The sequence below is a fragment of the Drosophila pseudoobscura genome, chromosome X, assembly GCF_009870125.1.
Source record: "Drosophila pseudoobscura strain MV-25-SWS-2005 chromosome X, UCI_Dpse_MV25, whole genome shotgun sequence".
Classification (NCBI taxonomy): Eukaryota; Metazoa; Arthropoda; class Insecta; order Diptera; family Drosophilidae; genus Drosophila; species Drosophila pseudoobscura.
The window spans coordinates 7,741,447-7,769,388 of record NC_046683.1 but is presented as its reverse complement, the minus strand read 5'-3'; the positions used below and the strand labels follow the sequence as shown (position 1 = coordinate 7,769,388).

Below are 27,942 nucleotides of genomic sequence, written 5' to 3'. Positions count from 1 at the left end.
CCTGTCAGGCCTACTGGCAAAATCCTACCTTAATGAACATCTCAACGGTGAAGACGGCGGTGAACACGTAATTGGCTGTTGACAGGAACAATCTTTCGGTGCTGGTTGGAGGGATGTTTGGTCTTTCCATCGCCAGGGTAATGCAGTTGAGTGCGATGAACAGCAGCACAACATTGTCAAACCATTTCTGATTGACAAACCACGTACAGACCTGCCGAAACCTGGGCGTCGCAAATTGAGTGGATAGTAGGGCATTAATGGAAAAATGTAAAGTTTAAATTGCAATGGAATTTCCAAATTCGAATAATAAAATGTCGCATGGGCACAGCAATTAAGAAGATAGTCCTACGGTTTGGTTAGATATTGTTATGAAAAACCCATGATTTCAATGGATCTTCAATGGTTTTTACGGATAAGTTTTCTTATAAAGGGAACCGATTTCCCCGACTTTAGCGGACTTCCAGTCTTCGAAATAATTTGTAAATGCTAGGCCACTCACTTGTTATCCTCGGGAAAGACGTACATCGAGTAGGACTCACGCTCCATGGCGAACTGCGTGGGCGTGAGCCGTTCGATGATCATCTTCAGCTTGGACATCCGCCCGCCACTTGTCATCATGGAATGTGGCTGCAGTGCCATGTGCTGGAACTCCTTGGAGAGCCGATGGGACTGGGACTGGGGCTGCTGCTGGGAGGAGGACGAGGAGTCCTGTTGCTGTTGCTGGAGTAGCAGTTGCTGCTGGTGGAGCTGCTGCAACTGCTGGAGCTCCTTCTCCTCGAGCCGCTTCTTCAGGTTATAGTGGCTTATCGAGGTCTTGCGCTTGTCCCGCGCCTCGATGTACTGCTGCAGCATGTTGTCCGGCTCGTTGAGATTGCCGTACGACCTTTGCCACTTGTCGAGGTCCATCTTAGAGTTCGTGTAGGACAGCGACTTGCGGTTCGCCTCCAGGTTGTGCAGATTCAGGTGCGAGGTCTTGCTGAATGCCAGCTCAATGGAGCTCATCCGCCGCTGACCCGTGCCCGGACGCAGCTTCGGGGGCTGGTTCAGGTTCTGGTACACCTGCGAGTTGAAGATGCAGGCCGAGGCCCGGCGACTGCCCAGCGCCGCACCCGGACTACTGCCACTGCCGATGCTCAGCGTGTTCGAGAGTCTGCGGATCGAGTTTTGCGGGCTCAGCCGGTTGGTGTCCTTGGCAGCTCCTCCTGCGTTTCCGCTTCCGCTTCCTGCACCTGCACCACCTCCTCCCAATCCTCCTCCCGCACTGCTCCTCAGCAGGAAGCTGTTGTCGCTGCCGTTGTTCAGCTGCTGCTGCTGCTCCTCCTCGTCATGGCCACTGATGCTGTCCTCGGCTGCGGCTGTCGGCTGGGGTCTTCTCTTCTTGGAGCTGCTACGTCGGAAGCGCTGCTTGAAGCTGCCCCCACCAATTCCGCTGTACGGGGACGTGGACGGGGTCAGGGGAAGGCGCTCGCTGGAGGAACTGCCGCTGGTCGAGGCACCGGCACTGGTAGCAGGTCCAGGTCCAGGTCCAATTCCAGTTCCAGGTCCATGGACTGTCATCGAGCCCGTCAGATCATTCAGACTATGACTGTAGCTGTGGCTCTCCGTGTGCGCAGTGGAGGGCCCAATCGGAGGCTGAAGTCCCCCCAGTCCCCCCGCCGTCGACGAGGAGGAGATAGTGGGCACATAGATGGGCGTGGCAGCTGCTGTCGAGCCAGAGCTCTTCGATATGTCATCGATGATGACGCTGTGCATGCTGCTTCCTGTGCTCCCCGTCCCACCTGCTATCCCCATGCTCATGCCCATGCCTATGCCCATGCCTCCGCCCACACCCACTCCCAGCTGGCTGGCGTTGAGGATGTTGAGCGGTTTGTGGGCGAGCACTGGGGAGGGTGGAATGAGATCGATGGCGGGTATGCCCTCGTCCAGGGTGCGCTGTCCCCCAGTGAAAATGTTCGGGGGTCGCAGCAGCGATGGCGATGGAGGAGGTGGTGGCTGTTGGCGTGGCGGTAGAGTTGAATGAAGTTCGAAAAGCGAGAAAACGATCAGACAGCACTCACCTCCATGTCGCCCCACTGGCGGAAGGTCATGCCCGGCTCCAGGGTGGTGCTGGGCGAGTCCTGCGGCGTGGCCGCCGTCGTTGTGATGATAGGAGGCTCCCGGACGAGCCGGATCTTGGAAAGGCGCGACGCCTCACTGCGTCTGTCCTTGACGGAGTATGTCTGTGTGCGAAGCGAGCAGTGGACATGATGTGTATGTGGATGGGGGTGTCATAAGTCATGTCCTGTTCGTCGTACGTCGTGGCTGCTCTTCCCGTGGCAGTACCCAGCGTGCGGGTCCGTCGAGTCCGTTGCTGGGTCACTTACCTTTTTGAGGCCGCCGCGGGGCTTGCTGCTGCTGCCCTCTTCGTGTGGCATCAGCTTGAGGATGTTGCTGGCGCCGCTGCCTCCACCTCCAGCCTCCTTGTCCTGGCCGGAAGCAGTAATGCCAGACGAAGGTGCGCCGCCCGGCGTGGGCAGCTCATTGATCTGGTAATCGTGACTGGGCTGGAGCAGCCGCTGGCGGTGCATGTTGCTCTTGGCCTCGATGATCAGCTCGGCCGAGTCCTGCAGCTGTTGGTGGGAGTAGGAGGACGAGCCGTGGATAGAACCGGTGCTGTGCTTCACACACACACACACACACAAACATGCATTCAACACACTCTCATTGAGACTGTAGCACACACTCATGCAACGAGACGCATGCAACCGAATACACCACTCGCACACAGGCTCACAGGCACACATACACGCACCGGATCTGTGTCCACTGTGGCACTTCCGCTTTCGCTTCCGGATGACTTACCTTGCGCACGTCCTCCGCTGAGCGCCAGCGATTGCGTACCTCGTAGTAACTATCGTTAGTGGTCGATGAATCCGCCTCGCTGCGCGATTCATCGTACATACCATCGCTATAATTCTCGGCCAATGTCTCTTCGCGCAGTTTCTTAACCAACTCGCGCTGTTCGCGCTCGCGACGTTCATTTCGCTGAGGGAATCAAAATTTCAAAATTAGACTTTCTCGTCAACCTTAAAGCGTGGAGCATGGAGTGGGGGGTTCTTTGGGGGTCGGTCGGCTGCTCAGCTGGTCGCGTGCCACACGCGTTTTTTGCCTCACGCTGGTTCTTGGGTGGGTGCTTGGAATTGCGCTGGAGAGGGCAAGGCTGTGGGAGGAGAGGGCTGTGGGTGATCGACTGATGTTGGGATACAACACGTTTTGCTTATCGGAGTTCGGGCTTGTCGAGCTGCATATGAATATTCGTGTTGCATTCAATGGCTAATCGAAGCTTGATCGATTAATCGATCGAATTGATCGATCATTCTGCAAAACAACACATACATTTCTAGAAATATTAGAGAAATGTCTGCTTCATTTGTAAATCAGTTAATTAATCAAAGTAATTTTCATGGATGGTCAATGATACTTTGAATGAACGTTAATCATTCTTGAAAATACTGAAAAAAGTGTAAAAGTCCTTCTACACTTATCGATCTATCGTGTCTACCGTTCGGATAGCAGCCTGGAGCTTCCAATTTTTATTTGATCTACATGTTTAATTTATGTATGCACTATACGAGTTATCGATTTTGCATTCCGATAGCTGAGCGATATCAACATCGAGCTTGTATTCGACCGCATCGCTGTTCGAATGGCGATTGCGACGAGTAAGTTGGGGTGTTAATGGGTGGTTGGGTCTTTGATGAGGGGTAAAGCATGGGAACTTTTTTTTTGTTGGCAAAACTCTACCTCTGAACTGAATCCCTCAACCAAAATGGCCACCAATAAATTAAATAGCACATAATTGCCGAATGTCATTAGGGCCACAAAGTACAATGCGGCCCAATGACTTGTCTTTTCCATTCCATTGAACAGGACGACGTTCCAATCCTCTTGCGTCAGTATCTAAAAACATTTTGTTGGTGATTGTTGTTGTAGATTGTTGTTGAGTTGATTGTTGTTGGAGATTGTTGTAGTTGGAGTTGGAATTTTTGTTGGAGTTGTTGTTGTTGTTGATCGGTTGGAGTTGCAGTTGCAGTGGCGGGCGGCAAACGTGGTGCAGATATAACATACATATGCATGGATATCATATATATGTCGGATATACATGTATCGATAATTAATCGAAAGAAGCGAAAGAAAAAAAGATCGAAATACCAATAAACAAATTTTGTAGTTTTATTTGATGCGGTGGGTGGCACGTAAGTAAGTAAGTAAGTAGAAACGTAATATAAAACGAATGCCAAACGAATGTTAAATGTCAGACAAAGGCAGAGACAGACAGATACAGAGAGAGAGCGCAAGAGAGAGCAGAGGGAGAGAGCAAAGAAAGAGAGCGAAAGAGACATAGAGATGGCGAGAGCGAGAGCGAGAGATAGTCAAATATATTATATAACCTGTTCGTCGGATATATGTAGCATACTTTAACGAGTCGTTCCATATGTCCTCGTACATATGTATACTCGCATATCTGAATGATTGTAGGCACTAGCTTTTGTTTGCTAGCTCTGGCCGCCGCAAAAAAGATGCGTTAATCGTGAAACTTAACTAACATTATAGGTATTGCTGTAAGAGTATTTGATTTGACCATGAACATCGTCTGTTCACAGCTGTGCATCATTTAGAATACTTGAAAGCGAACCATTTACTTTCACTTAGATGTGTTCTTTCCTTACGTTTTGAATAGGTAATTCTTGTAACTTGAATAGATACTAGTAGTATATTCAGTAATACACATTTCAACTCAAAAAACGATAAGTTTATTAATAATCTAACATTTTCTAAGTTTATTTCTTATTCTATTAGCAAGTCTTAACAGAAGAATAGGTCTTCTTCTGGACCAGCTGTTACGAACACTATCTTTGAATATAATCAGAAACATTTACAGGAATATCACAAATGTTGGACTCTTACGGACGGCACTCGATCAATCATTTGCGGATTAATCAATCATAGCTTATGACTTAAGAGTAATTCGGCAATCAACAGGCAAACGCAAACAAAAGCAAGCAGACTGTGTCAGAGCAAGGGAGACAGAAAGAGACAGAGAGAGAGAGAGAGATATGGTGGGAGAGAGAGAGAGATTTGTAGAGCTGGATAGTTGGAAGGCGAAAAGGAGTTGAGTGCGCAAGCAGTGCCAGCGACACTCGATGCATTTCATTCGATTCGTTTCTCTGGCTGGACAGTACAGTGCGACCAATATCCAATATTTGTAAGTAGGCTGCTGCACAGAGCGGTTCTTCAAACAATAATTCGTGGTGTGGCATACTAAAAACTAAACAAAGGCACACAAAAACAACGCAAAAACAAACTAAGACAAAAGCGAGAACGCTATAAGCAAAGCCAAAAGCGAAAGCAAAAGCAAAAGCAAAACCAATTCAATAGCAAAACTCAAAGAGAAGCAGCAGCACGGCGGCCGCTCTCCTCGGACTAAGGACAAAGAGCAAAAGGCAAAGGCAAAAAGCGCTTATAATTCTTGCATAGGAATTTTTCAAAGATTTCAAATTTTTGGTTTTTGTTTTTTTTTTTTTGGTTTTCTGTTTTGCTCTGTACACGACGTGCCAATGTTTTTTTTTCTGTTCTATTTAAAAGTTGTTTTTTGTTTTTTAATATGATACAATACGAATGCGGTTGATATAAAAGTTAAATTTAATGTTCAGTTTTGGTTTTTTGTTTTTTTTTTTTATGGTTCTTAACTTTGTGGCTGTACATTGGTATTGGTATTGCACAAATACAACTTTCAACATATTGATGTATATATAACGATTTGTATATGGTTTTGCTTAGCGACAATTTTCGAATGGTTCGACTATGTGAGACAGAGAGAGAGAGAGACAGACAAAGGAAGAGAGGAAGAGGGAAACAGAAAAAGAGAGAGAGAACGAGAAGGAGATTTTGGGGTTTTCTTGGGAGGAGGGTGTGGGCGGCTAATTGAAAAATTAAAAGCTTTATTTCGTTTGTAACAAGCTAACGAACAAACGAACCAAATGGAACAAAACGAAATGGAACGGAACGGAAATGAAACAATTATATACAAATTCTAGTTGTAGAGTAGTGAGAGTGTGCGTGTGTGTGTCAGTAGGAATCTGACTTTGAATTTGATTATAAATCGGAATCACATCCGAGGATTGCATACAACAAAATCAAAGCCGAAAGCCGGAGGCAGAGGCATAGGCAATATAGCTGAGAGGATCCCAAGGGGGTCATGCAACAAAAGGTAGCATCATCGATAACGGTTTGCTTGGCTTAAGTCATGTGTTGTGTACGATTGGGTGGGTGAAAGATAAGGAGAGATAGAAGAGAGAGAGAGAGAGAGAGAGAGAGAGAAAAGAAAAGAGGTTATGTGATAGAGCGCTTGGCCGGACGAGACTGTACCTCTGCAGAGCAGCGTACAGCAGTACTGTGGAAGCATTAGTGGATAATGGGATGTGATCTGTACACAATATATATATATACACTGGTGGGAAGATATGCGGCCTACTCTGGTGTTCTTTTGTGAGGATTTTGCATGTGTGTTAGTGGGGCATAGGCATAGGGGTGTGGACTACATTTGCTGGCATCGGAATCGAAATCTCAATTCAAACTCAAATCGAAAAATTCAAAAGTGAACAAGAGAACTCAAAGATCAGAACTCAAAAGATATAACTAACGAAGGGATGGTTGGAAATACATATATATTGGCTAGGAATCACGAGAAATCAATACAAATCAAGAGGTCAAACAGAGAAATAGAGAAAGAGAGACAGAGAAACTAGGAACTGGGTACTTTTGTGGCTATACTTGAAAATTGTTTAAAAAATACTTGTTACATAATCGCAAGAATTTCAGACACATTTGATAGGTGATATTTGTTGTAACTGTTGTATTTTTCTTACAGTGGGGAAAAGTGGGTGTGGGTGTGGGTGTGGCTGGATCTGTTACATACGGTGGGAGTAAGGGATGGGTGCGGTTGGATGGTTGGATGTGGGTGGTTGGGCGTGGTTGGGGGATTCTGTAAGTTTATTGCTGTTTTATTGTTCTTACTTGGAATACTGTGACAGTGGCCCACAAAATGTTGTTGAAGTGTTTGCGATCGCACTCGCATTGCGGATGCCGGCTGATTATTTCGGGACACGTACACTCGCGTTCGAGTCCGGATTCGTCCAAAAATTTACAAAACTTACCGCCAAACAGATACATGCCGAGTATGCTGTAGGTTTATATATATGTATGTTTTATATATATATATAGGTATATATTTATAGAGTTATAGATGTGTGTTGTTATTCGATATTCATTTATACATATATAGGCATATACTATATATATAAATTGATTCATAGATATAGTCATAGAGAGAGTGGTAAGGGGGTGGTTTCCTTATATGCTCGTATATGCAAATGGTTGCAATTCATATACATATATGTATACATATGTATATATTTTGTATATACGGATATAGGGTCCTGTACTATACATGGGGCTGGGTGTTAACTGGGATTATTCTCGGGTATGTACGTATATATAGTATATATGTATATAAAAAGAGACAAAGAGAAGGACAGAGAAATAGTGTGAGAAGGAGACTTCTGGCGACTTTTGGTCTTCTATCTGGAGTTGGCCTGGAGTTCTGTTCTGTTTTCTGTATTCTGTTCTGATGGGTTCTGATGTCTGTTTATATACAGAGTGAATCTGGACATGGGCCCTCATACATACATATGTTTATTTACTTGTATTCATGTGGTGTGAGTGGCCTAGGGACTGGGGTTTTTTGTTGTACAGTTTGTTGGGTCCCGAGACTATAGTAGTAATACATGTACATGTACATATGCATGTGATGTGTGTGTGAGTGTGTGTGTGCGAGAGTGTGCCTGAGGGGTCAGAGTTACAGTGGGGCATATAGTTTACAGTGGGCAATGCATATGTGTGTGTGTAATCGAGAAAGGGGGAGAGAAAGAGAGAGGGGGAGATACAGAGGGAGAGTTCTCTTTTTAGAGGGATACGTTCGGGGCTGAGTTCTATACAACTTAGAGACTAGAATAGGATGAGGACTATAGATAGAAATTGGCACGAATACGGGATATACACTTAGACATAGTAGGATAAAGATAAAGAGCAACATGTGAGTGACAAAGAAGGCAAACGAAAGTGGGAGGACAACAAGAGACAAAGTGACAATCAAAGCATATATATGTGGTACATACGAGTAGTACATACGCATACGAATAAGATAGTATAGCATATGAGAGACAAAGAGACAGACAGATAGATAGATAGATAGATAGTTAGATATAAAAATCGTGTGTGTTTCGGAGGTGTACGAAGTATGCAATGTGTTCGAGTCGAGTCGAGTCGGGGTGGGGTTGGCTGGGGTGGATGCTGGGATGCAAACTGATTTATCAGTTCTACTTGAATATTTTATATACACGGATCCGAACCCATGCAAAGCTCAACAACGAACTCGAACGAACGGTAATGCTTACCTGGTGCAATGTACAAATATAAAGATATATACATAGTTACAATATATACACGGATACAGATACGGCTATAGATAGGCTATAATATGCTTGGATATGTATTTGGTTATATGGCTGGCTTAATCAGCTCTCTCGGATATCTACGGATACTCGTACGGAACTGCATGCGGATGCGCGCTGCTTGCTATTGAACTCGAAACGGTAACGCTTAACTGGCATGCCAACTCAAGAATCGTAATCGAAATGTTAATCGTAATCGTAATCGAAATCGGTATTGTAATCAAAGGAACTCAATATCAAAGCATGTTCAACTGAATACTACACTCAAGTACACACCACAAATTAGTGCGAGCGAGCTATCGCCATCGACATCGCTCTGCCAATCGGCTTATCGATAATAAATCACAAAATTATAACAAATCCCTGTGTGCGTGTGTGTACGTGTGCGACACACTCGCACACAAGGATACACAGATAGACGAAGACAGAGCGAGAGAGAGAGTGATAGGAAGACACAACGGTAATAATGCTTTACGATCAATGGTTATCGCAACGGTAAATGTAATCGAAACAGAAACGAAAATCAAAACACTCGTCAAAACTGAAGCGGAATTCAAAGTGAAAGGAAGAAAAACAAAATGCTCTTTGGTTCCGAAAAGGATCTCAGAATATCTTTATCTTTTCTTTCCTTTTGGTTTTTTGGCTTTTGCATTTCTTTTTCAGTTTCATGAACAGTTAATCGTAATCATATCAGTAGTAGCAGATAATGGCGTAACATTAGGAGTAGTAGGAGTAGTAGTAGCAGTAGTAGTATAGATATATATATTTATAGGTTTATATATGGTATAAGGCTGATAGCAATGGGTCTACCTGGAACACTGTGACGAGCGCCCAGAGCAGGCTGTCGAAATTCTTACGATCGCAAATCATCTCTCCGTTAACTTTCTCGCAGAATTTACATCCGAACAGATTCATGCCGAGTATACTAAAGTGATGGTTTGTTTTTGTTGATATATAATATGATATATATATATATATATTTTATTGTTGTTGTTGGTTTTTTTTGTTGTTTGTTTTCGATTATCATTATAACATATATTCTTATATATTTTTGTGTTTTTTTGAGGTTTTTTGGGTTTTTTTTTGGGTTGGTGTTTAGCATACATTTAAGTTTATTTTAATTTCGGTTTTCAGTATTCAGTTTATTCGATTATTATTTTGTTTTGGTTTTGGTTTTAGTAAGTTTTTTTATTTATTAAATTGTGTGGAGTGTGACGAAGAGAGAGAGAGAGACAAAATATAGAAATAGAGAGAGAGAGAGTTAAGAAAGAAAGAGACAGAGTGAGAGAGTGTGAGAGAAAAAGACAGACAGAGAGAGAGAGAGCGAGAGAAAAGGAGCGAGAGAGAGTGTGTTTGTGTTGCTGTTGGTGAGCGACGAGCGGCAAACAAAAGAAAACACTCCAATGAGAGAGAGAGAGAGAGAGAGTTATAGAGAGGGGCTGCTGGCTGGGCTTTGAGGTTGCAGCTTTCGGTTCAAAGCTTTCCTCTCTGAGGATCATAGCTCACCCACACGACTGCAATCGGACTACAACAGAAGTAAAACGAAACAAAGATTCAGTTCAATCCCAAGCTGAGAGAGACAGAGACAGAGACAGTGGAGAGAGGTGAAGCTATAGCCGGTGGAGGGTGGGACGGTGACGGATGGTGGCGTGGGGTTTGGGGGTTATTCATTCAGATTTTGGTTTGGTTTGTGGTCTGTTTTGCGGTTTAGGTTTAGGTTTCTCTTTAGAGTTTAATCAGGGGTCGTTTATCGAGTTGGTTTATCGGTTTTGGTTTCAGTCGTCTCGTACAGACATCGACGCTGGCTTCCATTTCATACGAAATACGGCATTTTCATGAACTTCTTTAATCGGTGGCATATTCGATATGTACGAGTTGTAGTATGTAAATATATCTGGAGAGTTACATATGTCTCATGTGTTGCATGTTGCATGTTGCATGTTGTGTCGCAGCTGTTGCTGTTGCTATTCTAACTACACAAACTCGATTACGTTTACTTTAGCAACTAGACTAGCTAATTATTTTGTAGTGTACGTGTGTTGTATTGTGTTCTTGTGTGTTCTTGGCCGTGTGCGAGTGTGAAATTGATACAATACCATAGTTATACGAGTACGATACAGTATATCAATTACGAGTAATCATATAAAGTATAGCGACAGAGAGAGAGAGAGATAGAGAAAGAGAGAGAGATCGAGTATATATCGAGTACGAGTATGTATCAAAACTGCAGCGGCTGCAATACTACACAATAATTAAGCGTACGATCTGGTACTTGTGTGTCTCTGCGTGTCTTTGTGTCGTGCGTGTGCCGTGTCTGTGTGAAAAGCTCAAAGCGGGGAAGGAAGCTCACTCGCAGCCAATCAAAACTTCGGATCGAGCTTTCAAGTGTCTCTGGAGTGTGGTCTGTGTGTTTGTGTTTTCAGTGTTGGTTAACGCTAAGAGAAGCTAAGACACACATTTAGTTAATTTGAATTGGAATAAAGCGTATTTTTGGCTAACTAACTGGCTAACTAATTTGTTTTTGTTTATTTTGATGTAGTTTCTGTGGCTGTTGTTGGTGTATCGTTGTGTCTGGGTAAAACTCAAGTAAACGAAATGAATTTTGATCAGAAATTGAATTGGAGTGAGAATGGGAGTGAGAGAAATAGTGAGTGATTTTTGAATTTGAAACGGGGGACTAAAAGAGTACGAATATCCTTGACTAAAAGCTGAATAAGTTCTTAAATTGTACGCGGAGCCAGAACTGAATCAGAATATTGACGGTGTATCAAGTGAGTGAGAGAGAGGGAGAGAGAGGGAAAGAGACCGAGAGAAAGAATAAATCCACTCGATCGTGTTTGTGTGTGTGTCAAATAGAGAGAGTAATGCAAAGTGAGCGAGCGAGAAGACAAAGTGTACGACAACTTACGGCAGAGAGAGAGAGAGAGAGAAAGAGAGCGAGAGAGGTATGAATGGGGGAAAGAGATCAAAAGCAAGTGATACGGGGGTACAGTTCTTGCTTGTACGAGAGAATCGATTGCTTACAAAGTTACCAAAATCGTAACGCTAACTACATTTCTTCATTACGTTTCAAATATGTTACTGAGAGAGGCAAAGAGACAGAGAGTGTAATAGAGAGACAGAGCTTAAATGTGTGTGTAAGTGAGAGAGAGATCGATTTGAGAGAGAGACAGATATTTAGGCAAATCTTTACTCAAATACATATGTATTAGTCAAGTGGTACGCAGCAGTGGGTACAAATAGGAAGAATGTATAATCGTGTCAAAGCATAGTATAAACAAGTACAGTTACGAGTAATTACGAGTACCAGAGCACAATTTCGACGGGGGGGAGGGTCTAGTAGGTGGGTGTGTGTGTGTGTGTGGTTAAATGATAGAAAGAGAGTGAGAGTGGCTTGGGTATTACATGATGAAATGACCCAAAGCTCTCTCATTTGACTGTGAAAGATGGATAGTAAGAGACGAGACTGTACTTCAATATGGAGGCACAGTCGGATATGAGGGGTTCATGGGCTTTTGTGGGGTGGATCGATTGAACTATATGGAAAGTTGATGTTGGAAAGCAGCTAAGCTCGTAGTGAGGCTCTAGAAACTGTTAGAAATTAGACGATAGACGCCTTGCTATGGATGGGCTAACTAACTGGAACTGTTTGGTGGTATCGGTATCGGTATCGGGTGGTAATATTGGGTTACTTTTCGGCTCCATTTCTTTAATCCTTTTTTTTTGGCTGGGACTGGCTTGGATTTTACTTTCTTTCTTCTTCTTTTTTGGGTATTGGTTTTTGGGGTTTTTCGCGTTCGATAACCGTATATCGGTAATCGGTTAATCGTTGATTAGCTCTGATTGAATTTTCTTTCTTTTCGTTACTTCATTATCTTTTGTTATCTCCGCCTTCTTCGTGTATAGTGTATATGTGTGTGTGTGTGAGTGTCTGTTAGTGGTGGTTAGCTGTGTTTGTGTGTATCTGTGTATTGTTCTTGTGTATCTATTTTTTTATTTTTTTTTTTGCTATCTTTTTTTGTGTGTTAGTGTCATCGTGTGTCTTCGGACTGGTTTTTAAGGGCAGTCGAACTCACCTGAAGATGAATATAAAGAGTACCAGCAGGGAGAAGAACACGGCCACATTGTCCATGGTGCGAAGCATGACAAATAGTTGCCGCCGCAGATTCGGCATGAAGCGGACGAGCTTGAGGATGCGGAGCAACCGGAATGTCCGCAGAACGGACAAACCAGAGCCACCGCCCCCAGTTCCGTTGCCCAAAAACTGTTGGCATATCTCAATGGCGCTGATGGAACGAGGGAGCAATATTATGTGGAAAGATACTGAGACTATCGCTAAGAGACACCTCACCTGAGTATGACAATGATGCCGTCAAAGACATTGAATCCATTCGCTATGTAGCGGAAGGGCCCCTCGGCCACCACCTTGAGCAGCATCTCGACGGCAAAGATGCCGGAAAAGACTATGTTGCTGGTCTCCACGATGGCTGTGAGCTCCGGCGGCTGGTTGTGGTACTCGATCCCCATGGAGAGCGTGTTGATCAGAATGGCTAGCAGGATGCCCTGCTGGAAGTACTTGTGCTCCACCAGGCGTCTGATATAGCGTCGGACGTAGCTGCAGATGCGTGACACGCAGCGGTAGACGGCGATCAGGCCACGCATCGCGGCAGATCTCTGATGATGGCGCTCCTCCAGCGGCGAGAGGGCGTTCTGGTACAGGTCGTAGCAGCAGGCGTAGTCCTCCATGTAGTTGCCCGTGGGACCGCCGTGATCGCGCCCATGTCCCTGCCCGTGGGATGTGTGACCCCGTGATCTATGTCCATTGTTGTTCCTGCTGTGGCTGTTGTTGTTATTATTGTGGTGGTGCTGATGCTGATGCTGGTGCTGGGGATGCGAGTGATGTTCTCTCCGCTGGCGATGATGAGTGGTTGCCTGCGACTCCCCGGGGCCCACAGCCGCTGAAACGGCTGCGACAGTGCTGGGCGCACCGTTCAGCTCGAAGGCATCCACTGCCCCACCCGCCGCCTGATCCGGCGCTGCCTGGAAATGTCCCGGGGACTGGACAGAGACTAAGGCCTGGGAAGTGGCCGGGGCCCGCTTGTGCTGGGCCTTAAGCGCCTCAGCGGTGTGTGGATCGCAGCGGGCCAGCGACGTGTAAAAGGACTCTAGCGTGCTCTGGCCCGTCGGCAAGGCCGCTGAAAAGGCCACAGAGAATGCTAACAGCTCTTGACAAGTCATCGCATCGTGTATACCCAGCTCGGAGCAATCTGCATATGGATTGGCGATGGTGCCGATGGTCTGCGGTAGGTTCACCTGGTCGGAAACAGCAGAGAGTGTTAGTCAATTGGTGAGCCATTTATGGATGGTCAATCACTCACCTGCCAGATGCTTCCATCGCCGGCCTGGGTCATCTTCTCCGTGGAGAATATGGTGGTGCTTTTGTCTGGAACTGCCGCCGCACCACTGCCACTGCCACTCCCATTTTGGTTGTTGTTGTTCAGGTTGTGGTTGGTGTGGTTGTGGCTGCCACCAGGACCGGCCGCCGATGCTGCTGGTGATGATGATGTCGCTGCCGCTGCTGCAGCTGCGGCTGCCGTTCCCGCCACTGTGGCAACAGTGGTGGTTGTTGCTGCTGGGGAGGCGCTACCCGGTGCCAGGGTCGGCTCCGTGCTGAGGGCGGGAGGCGTGTGCAGCAGCACGTACTCATTGAACATCACCGACGGACGTCGGCTGGCCGACGTGGGCGGACTAAGGAAGCCCGAGGTGCAAGGATGACTCTGTATTCAAGAGTATTCAAGAATTAGAAATGCCAGATCTTCATCTTTCATTCATTGTTATGATAATGGACGAGAGAGGGGCGGAGGTCAGTGTTCGTTCGGCTCTGAGAACAGGGAAATCTTCACGGGGATCATCATCAAGAATAATAACTTTAAACGAGGTGACAAGCTACTAGGCTATATACAGGACATACAGAGGTATAAGAGCGTTGGTGTGTGCTTCTTTGGCGGATAGAGGATATATCAACATATGTATAGTTTAACTTTAACCGATAATTAAGGGGAGAGGGCTAAAAGTTGGAAAAGGGCTGAGAACTAGGCGTTATTTTTGTTTAATTACAGCATTTTCTGTACGGTTTTTATACTTTTTGATCTGTTTTAGAGTTTTAATCCACCTTAAAGTCAGGTTGATCCCTCCCTTAAACTCTCAGGTTGATTAGATGAACCGCTTGAAAAATATTTCAATGGAAAACGAACCAACACTTCAGGTTTCAGCGGTGCACTGCTTGGACCAAACCTTCAGGTTTCAGCGCCGCACTTCTTGCAATGTGTCTTGAATGAAAAACTAACCAACGCTTCAGGTTTCAGCGGTGCACTGCTTGAAACAAAGCTTCAGGTTTCATCGATGAACCGCTTGCAGAATGGTTTCGAGGGAAAACGAAGCAAACCTTTAGGTTTAACGGCAGACCTCATATGGTCTATTGCAAAGATAGTTATTAAATATTTTATTACTTTATCGATAGCGACTTAAAGCGGACATATTTACTTTATTATGAATACTAATTATGTAAAAGTATTTGTGAATACTTTTATTGGATGAATTTCAAACCAGTCTGTGGGCACTATTTCCCTAATGTCTAATGGATAGGTACGGTACGTAATTTATTCCCATATGGGAAATGTCTTCGCCTTTGCTTATTGCAAATATTAAAAACTGTATTATTTTCACATATTCAAATAAAACGAAATGAGATAAATATTTAATCGGCATTCAAACGAGACACAATGGGACAATGGGAACAATGGGCAAAAGATTCAGATTCAGCAATTCAATGGGGCAATCAACTCTCTATATATGTATTTACATATGTACTTGTTTTTGTATTCAAATGCACTTCTACGTATACATACATACACAATCGACAAAAAAATGATAACCACTTCAACGGCATTTAATATGCAGACATATGCGGGGATTCGTTTATATGTATTTACAATTTGTACGGGATATGTTTTTGCAACGGTTTTCTGTTGTTTTTTTTTTGTTAATTTGTGCAGCGACTGAATGCCCTTGCCACAGGTAAATGGCATTGCAATATAAATACTGCACGCTTTCTGCAAGGGTCTCCAGGATTCGGTGAGACCGAAACATTCTGGCACTCTTCTCTCACGTTTACAGATATTTGATTTTATTTAATTAAACATTTTTGTTGTGTTCAGTACCTTGCCTAAATTTCCCAACTGCAGCTACGAGATTAGCAAAGGTTTGTAACAAATATGAAAGAATTTTATTATTATCATTTTTGTTTTGTTTGACGGCATTTCATTTGTGGATAAAATCGTTTTTCAGCTTTGTCTGTTTTTGTGGCAATTTTGGGAGGTACAAATATATTCTGTGGCTGTGGCATTTGCTGTTGCTGTTTCTGTTTTCTGTTTTCTGTTCGAATCGATTCTGTGGCCCGGCGGACCAGAACGTGTGTATATGTGCGATGGACTGATCTGATGTGATCTGTTGTGATCGATGATTATGCTGCCTATCGATTGTCAGATACTCACAATCAGCTGCTCCGAATCCATGATCTGCTGGGGGAACTTCAACAGTATTGTCTTCTGCTCGCCGGCACTGCCCTCGGGCTTTAGCTGGTGGTGAGAGGACTTCTTCAGCGAGGAGCTGCGCGGCATCACCATACCGCCGCCGCCACAGGCCGCCTCGCCCATCGACTGTTCGGTGTTGTCGGAGGAGGAGTGTTGCTGCTGCTGCTGCTGCTGCTGCTGGGCGGCCTGCTGATGCTGGGCCGTCGACATGGTCACACTGGCCGTGCTGCCATTTATCCCGTTCACCAATGCCACTGTGGTGCAGCTGGGCACATTGTTGGTGGCATTCGTGTTGGTGCTGCCATTGTGATTGTTGGTGTTATTGTTGTTGTTGTTGGAATTCGAGTTGGAATTGAGCGGCACCATAACGGTAATCATCTGATCCTGAATGCTGGACGGATGCTTGCGATTACTGTACTTGGGGCACTTCGGATGGTGGCACTTGATGCGCGACGGCGAAAAGGTCAGGTTGTCGGCATTGGGCAGTAGTCCCTCCTTGCGTTGCTGCCGCTGGTACCTGTACAGTGGTCAGGTGGTTGGGTGGTGTTTGGGTGGAGTTTGGGTGGTGTGGAAAACCAAATTTGATTAGTAACAAGTTGGCTGGCAGTTCGCGTAATTCACACATATGTCTGTACACAAAACATCGTGTTCTCTGTGGGGTTACGGGGCTGGGTGTACTGGGGGTACTGGGGTTCCGGGGTTCTCGGGCAGGGTCAACCGATGGGGCTGTTGCACGTGCGGGGCGGTTGGTGGGTAGTGTAATACGTGCACTCTCATTAGTGCTCTAGATGGATTTGTGTATCTGATTCTCTGTGTGGGTGTGTGTGCTTAAGTGTAACTCCAGGAGTGGGTGTATGGTGATTGGGTGTGTGTGTGTGTGTGCTTAGCAATTAGACAGACAACAATGGCAATTACATAATTCAATCAAATGAATGAACTAAGGACAACGGCAGTACAAAAATGCAAATGATCCAAATTAACATGACTTCCAGCTGTGAAATCAGTGTCATTCAATGCATGTTGCATCATGGCATTCGGCATGAGTATGTGTGTTTGTTGCATCATTGTGTGGCATCATTGTGTGGCACGTGGCGTGGAGCTGGTGGGAGCTGGGAGCGTGGAGATGGGTGGGTGGACCAAGCTTGGATCAACATATTGTAATGTATTCCAGGGACCTTCTTCTAATACAAGAACTATACTCCCGACTCCAATTCAAGTGTATCCATGGGGTATACGTAACATATGTGGGGTTGCCAAAGATACTCAGTAGCCTACACGGGATGCACATCTCACAGAGAGTCTCAGGAGAGAGTCTAGCCGCTCCCCCGCCCCTATGTATCCATCTATGGACTAGCCCTATTCTCGCTGCTAATCTACGCATTCGCAATGCTCTAAGCGTATATATATTTTGACTATGTAAGCGGAGCGAGCGACACACGGATGCATGTAAAAAATAATAATTGAAAAACCCAAAAGTCATAAAAAATGCAAGAAACCCAGAAACAAACGGCTGACAACTGCACAAAATGAAAATGTAAATGAAACCCAAACCAGAAACAGGGGAATTGCAAATGAAAATGGGGGAAAAATTGAAATGTGGCAAAATAAGGATACCATAACAGGTCGAGTGCGCCGGCTAAATGAATTTTTCATAAATCAAAATCGAAACAAGAAATTATAAAGACCGCGAAGGTGCGGTACCCCAAAAGCGGAAACTAAAACGGAATCGAACGATGGAATGGAATGAAAGTGGGAGTGGCGATGGGGGTATGGGAAATAGGCATTAATTAAGAAATAAAATGGAAATTCAGAGAAGGGATTTATGCAAAGGTTGTAGTGAAATGGTTGACAGGGAGCGCAGAAATTTGTTCTCATCGAAAACGGCAGAGGAACATGGAAGGCGCAAGGGAATGCAGTCTGAAATGCAATGAAACAGAGGAATGGAATCAAAGAAAATAATGTAAAATAGAACGCAAAACAAGTGGAATGGAAGAACGGAATGCAATGAATCAATGGATAATAATGAAACCAAGGAACACAATGGAATGGAGGAAGCATGTACATGTAACTATAAGCCCCGAATAACATAAATCCCAAGGGGTTAATCATCACTTTAAAATGGAAGTATATATTCGAAAGAACTGCTTGGGGCATCGAGGAAATCCATTTTTCCCCCGTTAGAGAGTCTCAGTGGAGTGTGGAGCTCGCTCTGGCTGAGAGTTTAGTGCGCTAATTACACGCTTTAATGATTTCGGTTAGTAATCAATCAGTTTTTAAGTGACTAAAGCCTAGAGCTTAGCTTTTCTTTGCTTTGCTTTTCGAGAAAGAGAGCTTTCGGTGGACAGTCAGAGAGAGAGAGAGAGAGAAAGAGTCAGGGGAGAGAGAGAGAACTCAAACCGGAAACGGAAATAACAAACGAAAATCGTAATTGAATCAAATCAAAAGGTACAAGCAGCATACTTATATAATCTGTACTTCTTTAACATTCGTCTCTTGAAGCGTCGCCACAGATGGGCGATATATTTGACTATCTCCGCGTAGCATGTGGCCGGTTCCGAGTTGTTTGTGCTGCTGGCCAGCGTCGACGTGGACGTGTATCGGGCCCGTTCCTGTCGCATCCGTTCCATCTCGCGCTTCTTCGTCTCCGAGAACTGAGTGGCGATGACGACCAAGCATAGGTTGATCATAAAGAACGACCCGATCTGCAATATAAAACAAGGCATTAGGCAAGGCAATATGAAATATGTGCTCTCAATATCGAAAATGTCCGAATATTATCCGAGTATTATCATCAAATACCCATACATTTCGTTTATGGCAGTAGTACGTGGAGTGAAATGTAAGCACGGCCAAGCCGGTGCCGGTACAGTACCCATCGGCAGGTGACGCTCAGCAGTTCCCGCAAAACTTTTCGCATTTCCGTTTAAAAGTTTTCGTTTTCATTTTCGTTGCTAGCGGGCGACAAATGCGAACTGAAACTTTTACACGGCCTTTGTTTGTGCTGCCACTCCTCCTCCGATGGGCTTAGGATGGGTCTTTGGAGGAAACATTTTAATCCATCCACTTAAATTCAATTAGCGCCTGTCTTCTGCCGGATTGCAGGCTCCACCCAAGGCTCGGTTCCTTCTCCAGGCTTGTACGGGGGTCGGTGGTTGGCCAACATTGAAAAAAACTTTATTTGAAAGGCATCGAATAACATCGAATGGAGTGAATTTGTGTATTTTCCTGCGCACTTTCGACCGAGTTGTCTTAGGTTTTCTGTATACCCTTAAAGATTGTATGGCTTGAGGTTGATTTTTCCATAGATAGAATATATAGAGAAAGTCACAAACTTTGCGGCGAAAAAAGTTGTCGCACTTTCAAAGCAAAGAACAGGCAATCGAGTTTCAGGCCAACTTTAAATTGGAAACATATTTCAAAGAATAGATAGAATGTTTCTAGCTAGCATTTTCGTGTATGAGCAGAAAGCTGGGCAGAAAATGTATAAATCCATAAAGAGAATGAGAACGAGAACCCTCAACAGTGTACGAGTGTACTGCAGACTACAGAAAACTATTTGCATACCAAAAGTTGTAGCCGGGAAGAGAAAAATCATTTTGCACATGAAATGAACAGCGACAAAGACGAGGTGAGGGAGGGGAAATGAAAACAGAGAGGGTAGGGGGGAAGAGGGAAGGGAATGGGGAAACTGTGCAAACTTCAAACATAAATAATGAAATTTTCCTCATGTGTATCTCTGTATCTGTGTCTGTGCCTCCTTCTGCAATTGCAGCTGTATCTGTATCTGTGTCTGAGTATCTGTGTCTGCCTCCAGTCTCTGTCTGTATCTGTATCTGTATCTCTGTCTGTACGTCCATCTGCAATTGTAGCTGTGTCTGTGTATGCACTTAAAGGCTTTTAATTGGCCCAAGGACACCTGAGCACAAATCCTGCCATCCGAATGACACAACAACAGACTGGAGTCCACTCGAAGTCCGACCAAAGTACGCCCCGGATAGGGGACAATGGAGAGAGGCCGGTCTCTGCATTGCAACATGTTGCCAGATGCTGGTCGACAGAGCAACAGCATCATGCATTTTAAAGCCTTCATCGCACACTCGAAAAAATTCCGATCAATTTCAAATGAATACCGCTGTAAATTGTATAACGCTGATCGTTCTTATAGCAATAAATAGATATTTTTTGTACTTCATGGGTACGATAAATATACATGTAAATAAAACATATTTCTGGCTGTATTTTGGCAATGGATCGAAACGAATTCTATTTTTTGTTTTGCCGGTGTATGCAAACTTTTCGGGGCTGTCTGTCTGCCTCCCTGTCGGTCTTTGTGTGTATGTGTTTTTGGTTATAGTTGAAAAGTAATTTACTTATTTACATTGGCAAATTGCTTTAGAATACTTTCGGAGCCGGCAATCCAGCATTCCCGCTCCGCTTCAGCTTCAGCTCAATTAGCCCGGCCAGCAGAATTTGGAGGTCGCTCCAAGCGAACGGACAGACCCAGACACCCGGCCCCGGCCCCGGCCCCGCCCCCCATTGAATATTCAGCTCGTGATCAAAGTAGGGGCTCGCACCGCACCGCACCGCACAGCTTCGGACAGCACCGAGGATAGCACTCACCACAATCAGCAGCACAAAGTAGATCCAATCCCAAAAGCTGTGCGCATCCTGCACGTAATACATTATGTCCGTCCAGCCCTCCAGCGAGATGACCTGCAAATCCAACAAATATTTCACCATAATTAGCGTACACATACTCACACACACACGGGGATACAATACACATAGATACTTGAACGCAGATATAAAATTGAGGTTAAATGTACGGGCGCATATCCAGGCGTTTAGCTGGCTTTTATTGTTCTCGTCACAGCCCCTGCCCCTGCCCCTGTCCATGCCTTGCTGTGCCGTGCCGTGCCGTGCCGTGCCACAGTGGGGCATGGTCCGGGCGTTGTCAGACGTGGACGGAGCAATTAGGATTGCCTTTTGGCCTTCTGGACCACGTCACGTATGTGTAATGTGCTGCGATACTCGTGTTCAGGAGCGCCTGGGATCGCATCGAATGGTATGTGGTTACCGATGGGGGAAACATTACCTGTTGAAATCTCCCTACAACTAAAACAAAGCATATCCCGCATGGCTAATCTTCAGCCCACAGTTGACCCGGCCTGATCTATGTTGGGGGGGACCCACTTATCCTGAGTAATCCTATTCTTTTGTTACCAAATGGTACCCTCTTCTCCAGCGTAAGAGCCAATCAGTGAGCTCTAACTGGTAGCCGACTGACGTATGTGTCGTGGTCCATGCCCATGCCTATGCTATCCGGTAACCACTCAGCGCCCCTCAGCAGTTGGCAGCTTCAAAGCTTAATGTGCACTTGATTTGGAATTAATTAGATCGTTCGACCTGCATATCAATGGACTGAATCGCTCGCAGTGTGCGGTGTGCGGTGTGCACCCTCTCTAATTGGCATATCAATTAATGCCTGAAACGTGAGGGCCCCCCTAATTAGCGAAAGGAAGCTGCTCGAATTCTGTGGGCTATCACGACGCATATAACTAACGCGAACCCAATATCACTTTCCCTCCTTTCCTGGTAATGGAAATGGGATTGGTAAAGTTTTCGCTCCCTGTAAACGATGCGCTGCTATGAATACAGTAGCAAGGTCGAGGTCCCTCTCCCTGTCCCTGTCCCTGTCCCTCCCAGGATGCTTTGTTAACGCGATGCCACCATAGCGGAGTTGACACCGAATTAACATGCAACATTGTTCGTCTGCCTCGTTCCTCCTCTGGTTGTTGTTCGTATTTGTTGAACAAAGTTGAACACTAATTGGGAATGGGATGGACGGGGAAGAAGCGAGAGAGAGGAATCGTATAACAATCGTATCATGTTGATAAATGTTCGCGATTGCTCAGCACTTGTTGAACAAATCATCCGCTGCTAAAGCTGATTTCGATCGCCCTGAAGACTACTCTAATGCAAAAAATGGACTCTACGCACATTACACTCTAATTACATTACTTTTTCCTTGTGCATGAGAATGAAATAAGTGCAGCCAAACCGTAGCACTCACCAGAAATATGGCCACCCAGGCCATGCCAATGTTGTCGAACGAAATGGTGCCCTGAAAGGGATTCTCGCCGGTCTGTTTGCACGTTGTGTAATACTGGTTCCAGTTGACGCACGAGGTGTTCGTCGGCTCGTTGAAGTCGAACAGCTTGGCCTCCTCTGCGGGATGGAGAAAGGAAAGGGAAGGGAAGCTGTGAGTATCGCTGTAATTGTGATTGCTTCTGCTGCTGAATCTGCTCCTGATGCTCCCGCTGCTGGTTCTGGTTCTGGTTCGAGGGTGGGGTCTGCGTCTGCCCATCCCCCAGCTGATGCTCAACTTAAGCTCATCATTAACCTCGAGGGAGAGCAATTAAAAACGCCATCAAATTTGATTACAGCGCAATTTGCACTTCATTTAGCTTTAAAGTTAATGTAATTGAGAATGAGGGATTCCGGACTGTGTGGATTCCGGACCCCAGACTCCGGACTACGGACTCCGGACACCACTTACCATTGCAGACCATGGAACCGCTGCGGTAGGGGGGAAAGTTGCCGCAGAGATGCATGCCCGAGTCGGAGGGCGTTGAGCAGATGTAGTCCTGATCCTTGGAGAATTCGTAGTACTGCGATAGGCTGCACATGTGGATAGAGAATAAGTCATGTGATGCGATTGTTAAATGAAATCGAAACATCCAGTACACACAGAAACAAAGTGTACGAAAGAGAAGATCACACGAGAGCAAGAGGCAACGAGAGAGAGAGAGAAATTACAGAGAGAAAGAGAGAAAGATAAAGAGAGAGAGAGAGAGAGAGAGCACAAAAAGTACAATTAATAATCGTGGTTCATATCAAGTTCAAATAAGTTTATTCGATATGTTTATGCGTATCGTAAACATATACATCGAGATGTGGAAAAAAAGAGCGATTAATGATCGACAAATCGATAAATTTTGTATTCGCAGAAGAGAGTTTTTGTGCTTAATTTCATGGCTTGATCTGCTCACGCGTGCTACACGCAGCTACACGAGAACATTCAACTAATTAGAGTGACAGAGACGGCCAATGGGTGAAGCAAAAACTAAAGAACAGCGTAAGAGTAATAGTGAGGGTGAGTGTGAGACAGAGAGTGTGTGAGACACGGCTGACTAATGCAAAAGTTAGACAGAGATAGCGAGTGGTAGCGATAGCGAGTGGTAGCGATAGCGAGTGGTTAGCGATAGTGAGCGAGAGCGATAAAGAGAATGTGGCAAGCGCAGGTGAGACAGAAACAGAGACAGCTTCCATCGAGCGAAGCGATAAAGCGAGCGATAGAGACAGAGATAGTTATAGTTCACCCACACACAAAGCGAGAGTAAGAGAGAGACAGAGAGTGCGTGGGAGCTAGTAGACGCTGGTGGAAGCAGGAGAGAGCGATAGAAAGCGCGAAGCGAACGAGCGGGTAAGCTTAAGCACAGTCAGCCACTGGAAAGACGACACAACTGTACCGGAAGAACAGCAGAATAGAGAGAGTGAGACGCACTGAGAGAGAGAGAGAGAGATGACTCCCAAGGCATAAAATAAAACACAAAACACAAAGCGAAAACTAAAATAAAAACCTAAAAAAAAAGACGAAGAGAAACTAAGAACAAAGCAACAAACTCTTGGTGCCGCGCCGGGGCAGGGGGACAGAGACAGCAAGTGTAAGGAGGGTGGAGATGGTGGGACATAAAAAAAGGAAATGAAAACGCCAAAGCAATTTAAATTAAACGCGCAATGTTGCCACAAAATGGCCGACGCACAACGCAGCAGCCGTCGCGGTGGCAGCCGGAGCAGGAAACGCGCGACTTAAAAAAAAAACCAACAAAAAATTTCACCATCAACCGAGTGTCAACCGTATGTGTTTTTGTATGTGTGTCGCCGTGTGTGTGTGACAATAAAATGTGTTTAATATGCACGTGGAGGCACGACACTGACACTGGCAGGCGACACTCCAACCAGCAGTTGGAGGAGAGTGCAGAGATAGAGGAGGGGTAGAGAGCGAGAGAGAGAGGCTGACACTGAGACTGTGGCATTGTGGAAGGTGAGGGGCACCGTGGGCACCGGTGGCACCGCTAGTGAAATTTGAATTATTTTTGTTCTCCTTCCTCTTTCACCGTTTCTTATGTTTTCTTTACATTTTTTTCCCATACATTTCTTTGCTGAAATCGCAACAATTCGCAGGTTTCACAGCCGTATGCTAAACTTTATGAAGTTCTTCATGTGTGGTGAGTGTGTTTGTGTGTCTATGCATGTATGTGTGTGTGTAATTACTGTACTTGATTTGTTGGCATGTGGCAGAAAGGGAGGGAGCGAGAGCGAGAGCGAAAGGTGGAATGTTTCGGTGGGGTGTAGAGGGGCGTGGAGGGGCAGCTTTAAATACCTTTGCAATAGAAACTGATGGTTTTTCCTGTAAAAAGAGTTGAGCTTACAAAAGATACATACGCCCACACACACACACACACACACACACACACACAGAGGGGTTTGCGGTGGGGGGAATACTGTGCTGCTGCACTATTCCTATGTATCTGTGTGTTTGTGTGTGGAGCGAAACTTTAACATTCAAGAAAAAAACGAACAAATATTAATTAATTAATAATTAAGTGAATGCGAGTGTACCCCAGTGCAAAGTGAACAGCAGGAGCAGCTTTCTGAAAGGACAGGCAATGGGAGCCCCGCAATCTACAGTGAAAACTCCTTCGAAATGCAGACGAGCGTCGCCTGACTACTGTGAAAGTTGGAGTATACGATGGCTAAGAGTACCTTCTGTAGTATACATTTTGGGATCATCATCTTAGCAGAACGTCTCCCTTGAATGGACTGAAACACAGGGTAGTCTTTGACACCTTTCACTTCCAGAACTGTGCCACTGAACTAATAAAACTAATAGAATGAGCAGAGTCAAGAAATATCTTGATTTTGAAACTTTTCCTTTTAATAATTATCTCGAATGGAAGTGGCTAAAAAAAATATCTCAAAAACCCAATATTTATGAGTTTGAAAGGGCAAACTCTTAGCCAAAGCAATGTCACAAGGCACTTCCCCTGCCTTGGCTCCTAAAGGGGTACTGCCCGTTTTTATCCTGGCTGTATCTCTGTGTGCTGTACGAGTTGTTGCTAATTGGTATGGTTGTTTTACTGTTTGTCTCACTGTATGTTTCAGTGGTGGTGGTGGTGCTGCTGCTGCTCCTGGGTTCTGGGTGTCTGGGGGTCCTGCTGCAACATGTCATATTTGTGTGTCAAAAATGAAACAGAAAATTGTAAAACGAAAACGAAAATTTGGCAAACGCAACACAAGCGAAACTGAAACTGAAACAGAAACACAAACAGAGTCAGAGGCTTAGGGGCGGTAGGTGGTAGGGGGGTAAGGGGGCAAGGGGGTCAGTTTTAGGAGAGATAGGGAGAGATTTGGCCTCAATTTCATATAGCACTCTTATTTATGTATACATATATACTATATATCGTTGCAAGTGTGTGTTAGCTTTAGTGGAGAGTGGAGATCGGGTTCAAGTGGCGCCACATCAACATCAACATCAACTCTATGGCTCCAATAGCGGAGGGCATAGCGGCACGTTTACGGGGGTTTAGTGGGAGGTGTTAAGTAGGAGCTAAAGCTAAAACATACGAGTATATCGAGTGGTGTTCTACTTTAAGGATGTGTTGTTCAACCAAGGGCTAGGAATAGGACTAAGACTTGGGTCTAAGATTCTGCAGTGGTACAGTTGTGTGTGTGTGTGTGTGTGTGTGTGTGGGGGGGGGAGGAGATACACTAGTTACGAGATACGAGACAGTAGAGACAGCTATTCTGTTTGCCGAGTTGTTTAGTTTTCTAGTTTAGTTGATACGAGTATTTGGTATAGTTTGGTATATCGTATATATATATATTCATATATATTCAAATATTACTTATACAGAGAAATAGATGGATAGTTATAGAGAGAGAGAGAGATAGAGACAGAGTATAATCGTATTGGCAAGAGTATACTTTACTTTACTAATTATGTATTGAGTACGAGTATTTATGCACATTTACTAGGGAGAGTGTGTCGACTATCAAACGTGTGAGCGTGAGTGGGACAGAGAAAGAGAGTCTGAGTGTTGTGGTGTAACTGAGAAGGAGATATGTAGATCTTTGTGGATGGAGAGAGAGCAGAGATTGCAAATCTGATCCGCTCCACCTTCATCACTGATCGGGGTAAGAGAGCGAGCTTTAGCTGGGAAAAAAGAGCTTTCAAAGGGGTTTCGAGAAAGCCCTGAGCAGAGGACAGCGCCATCGGCTCAGGGCTCTCTGTCTTTGTGAGTGTGTGAGAAGATAGTGTGCGCTACGACGCCGTACAGAGAACATCGCATTAGAGGGTTTAAGGGGTTAACAGGGTTAACAGAGAGACGATTTAGAGAGGGCTATTACGGGTTAACAGACTAAGAGCGATTATAGAAAGAGCGAGAGAGTTTAGAGATTACATTTATTTTAGTACAAGTACGAGTATATAGACAGGATCTAGTATTAATAGTAGTAGTAGTGGTAGTAGTGGTAGTAGTAGTAGTAGTAGTAGTAGGACACTAGTAGCAATTAGTAGACGGCTATTAGAATCTGTTTGTGTCTGGTTTCGTCTTCTTCTGTTTTGTTCTGTGTGTGTGTGGTGTTCGTGTCGGGGTGTCTGGGTTTCTGTGTGTGTGTTCGTGTTCGTGTGCGTGTGGGTGTATAGTAGATATATTTGTGTGTGTGTAGGTTAGGTTAAAAGGGGGGAAAATAAATCATTTTATCTTACGAGTTAACACGGACTCGAACTCTGTACACTTCAGGTAGTCCCCTGTAAACAAAAAATTTGTTCCCGGTATGATTTTCGTTTTTGTTTCATTTTTTACATTTCATTTTTCATCTGCATTTGCATTTTTGTTTTTTTGACGAGTATTACTACTACTATTTTTTTGTTATTTTGTTTTTCTTTGTTTCTAAATTATTTTCTTATTTTTTTTTGTTTTTCTTTTGTGGGATTCTGTGGTTTTCTGGTGTTTTGTCTCAACCAAAATATAAATTTAGGAAACTGAGGAAAAACTGGAAGAGAACATATATGCATATACATATATACATATACATGTATATGTATATCCTGGACTATATGTATGTTCTGTTGTTTGTGGCCTTTGATGCGGGTCCGTCCGCTTTGGCGGGGCGCCTCAACGATTCAACGCCTCCCCGCGGACGTATCGCTGGCCGCTGTCTGTTTGCTTGTATGTGAGTGTGTGTGTGTGTGTGGGTGTGTGTGTGTGTCCATGTATGTGTGTTTGTATATGGTGGCATGGGTGTATATACAGCATGACTTCGGCGAGGGCTCTCACACACCTGGCAACATTTATTGCGAGTGGAGCCCCGTGCGAATGTGGCGTGGAGGACATACGAGGACAAATGACAAAAAACACACACAACAAAATTTAAAAACGGAACGAAAAAACACGTGTGGACAAGGAGCTAAAGGAGCTCCTCCCGAAGGAGGAGAGGGGCGGCTACAAATGAAGGTTTTACAAATTATAAAATTAAGCCACACAATATTTAATTCAAAGGATATTTTCCCGAGCGAGTTGCCTGGCAGAAATAAAAAATATCAATGAAATGAAAAATGAAATGCCAAATGGGAGGCCACTGCAAAATATTCTTGCAAATAGTTGGCAGTATGCTTGGCCTGTTCTTGCACACAGCTATGTGCAACAACTACGAGTACTTAGTACTGTACT

The 27,942-nt window shown here is 44.8% G+C and overlaps 1 protein-coding gene across 11 annotated transcripts in view; it reads right to left on the bottom strand.

Moving 5' to 3' along the window:
- Ca-alpha1T (Ca[2+]-channel protein alpha[[1]] subunit T) overlaps positions 1-27,942 on the bottom strand; it is an 89,435-nt gene that overhangs the window by 8,355 nt on the left and 53,138 nt on the right. For 4 of the 11 annotated variants that reach the window (XM_033382224.1, XM_033382225.1, XM_033382226.1 and 1 more), the window contains exons 7-24: positions 26,979-27,020; positions 24,591-24,617; positions 22,704-22,825; positions 22,218-22,372; positions 20,765-20,857; positions 18,605-18,846; positions 16,106-16,661; positions 15,773-15,796; positions 13,931-14,329; positions 12,904-13,865; positions 12,629-12,838; positions 7,057-7,222; positions 3,784-3,939; positions 2,842-3,024; positions 2,364-2,609; positions 2,058-2,219; positions 500-1,992; positions 29-221 (exon numbers count right to left, since the gene is read on the bottom strand). In XM_033382224.1, the coding sequence (XP_033238115.1) occupies positions 29-221; positions 500-1,992; positions 2,058-2,219; positions 2,364-2,609; positions 2,842-3,024; positions 3,784-3,939; positions 7,057-7,222; positions 12,629-12,838; positions 12,904-13,865; positions 13,931-14,329; positions 15,773-15,796; positions 16,106-16,661; positions 18,605-18,846; positions 20,765-20,857; positions 22,218-22,372; positions 22,704-22,825; positions 24,591-24,617; positions 26,979-27,020 (5,431 nt within the window). Of the gene's footprint in view, positions 1-28; positions 222-499; positions 1,993-2,057; positions 2,220-2,363; positions 2,610-2,841; positions 3,025-3,783; positions 3,940-7,056; positions 7,223-9,362; positions 9,478-12,628; positions 12,839-12,903; positions 13,866-13,930; positions 14,330-15,772; positions 15,797-16,105; positions 16,662-18,604; positions 18,847-20,764; positions 20,858-22,217; positions 22,373-22,703; positions 22,826-24,590; positions 24,618-26,978; positions 27,021-27,942 lie in introns of those variants that run through there. The other 7 variants (XM_033382232.1, XM_033382231.1, XM_033382228.1 and 4 more) reach the window with 7 other exon arrangements.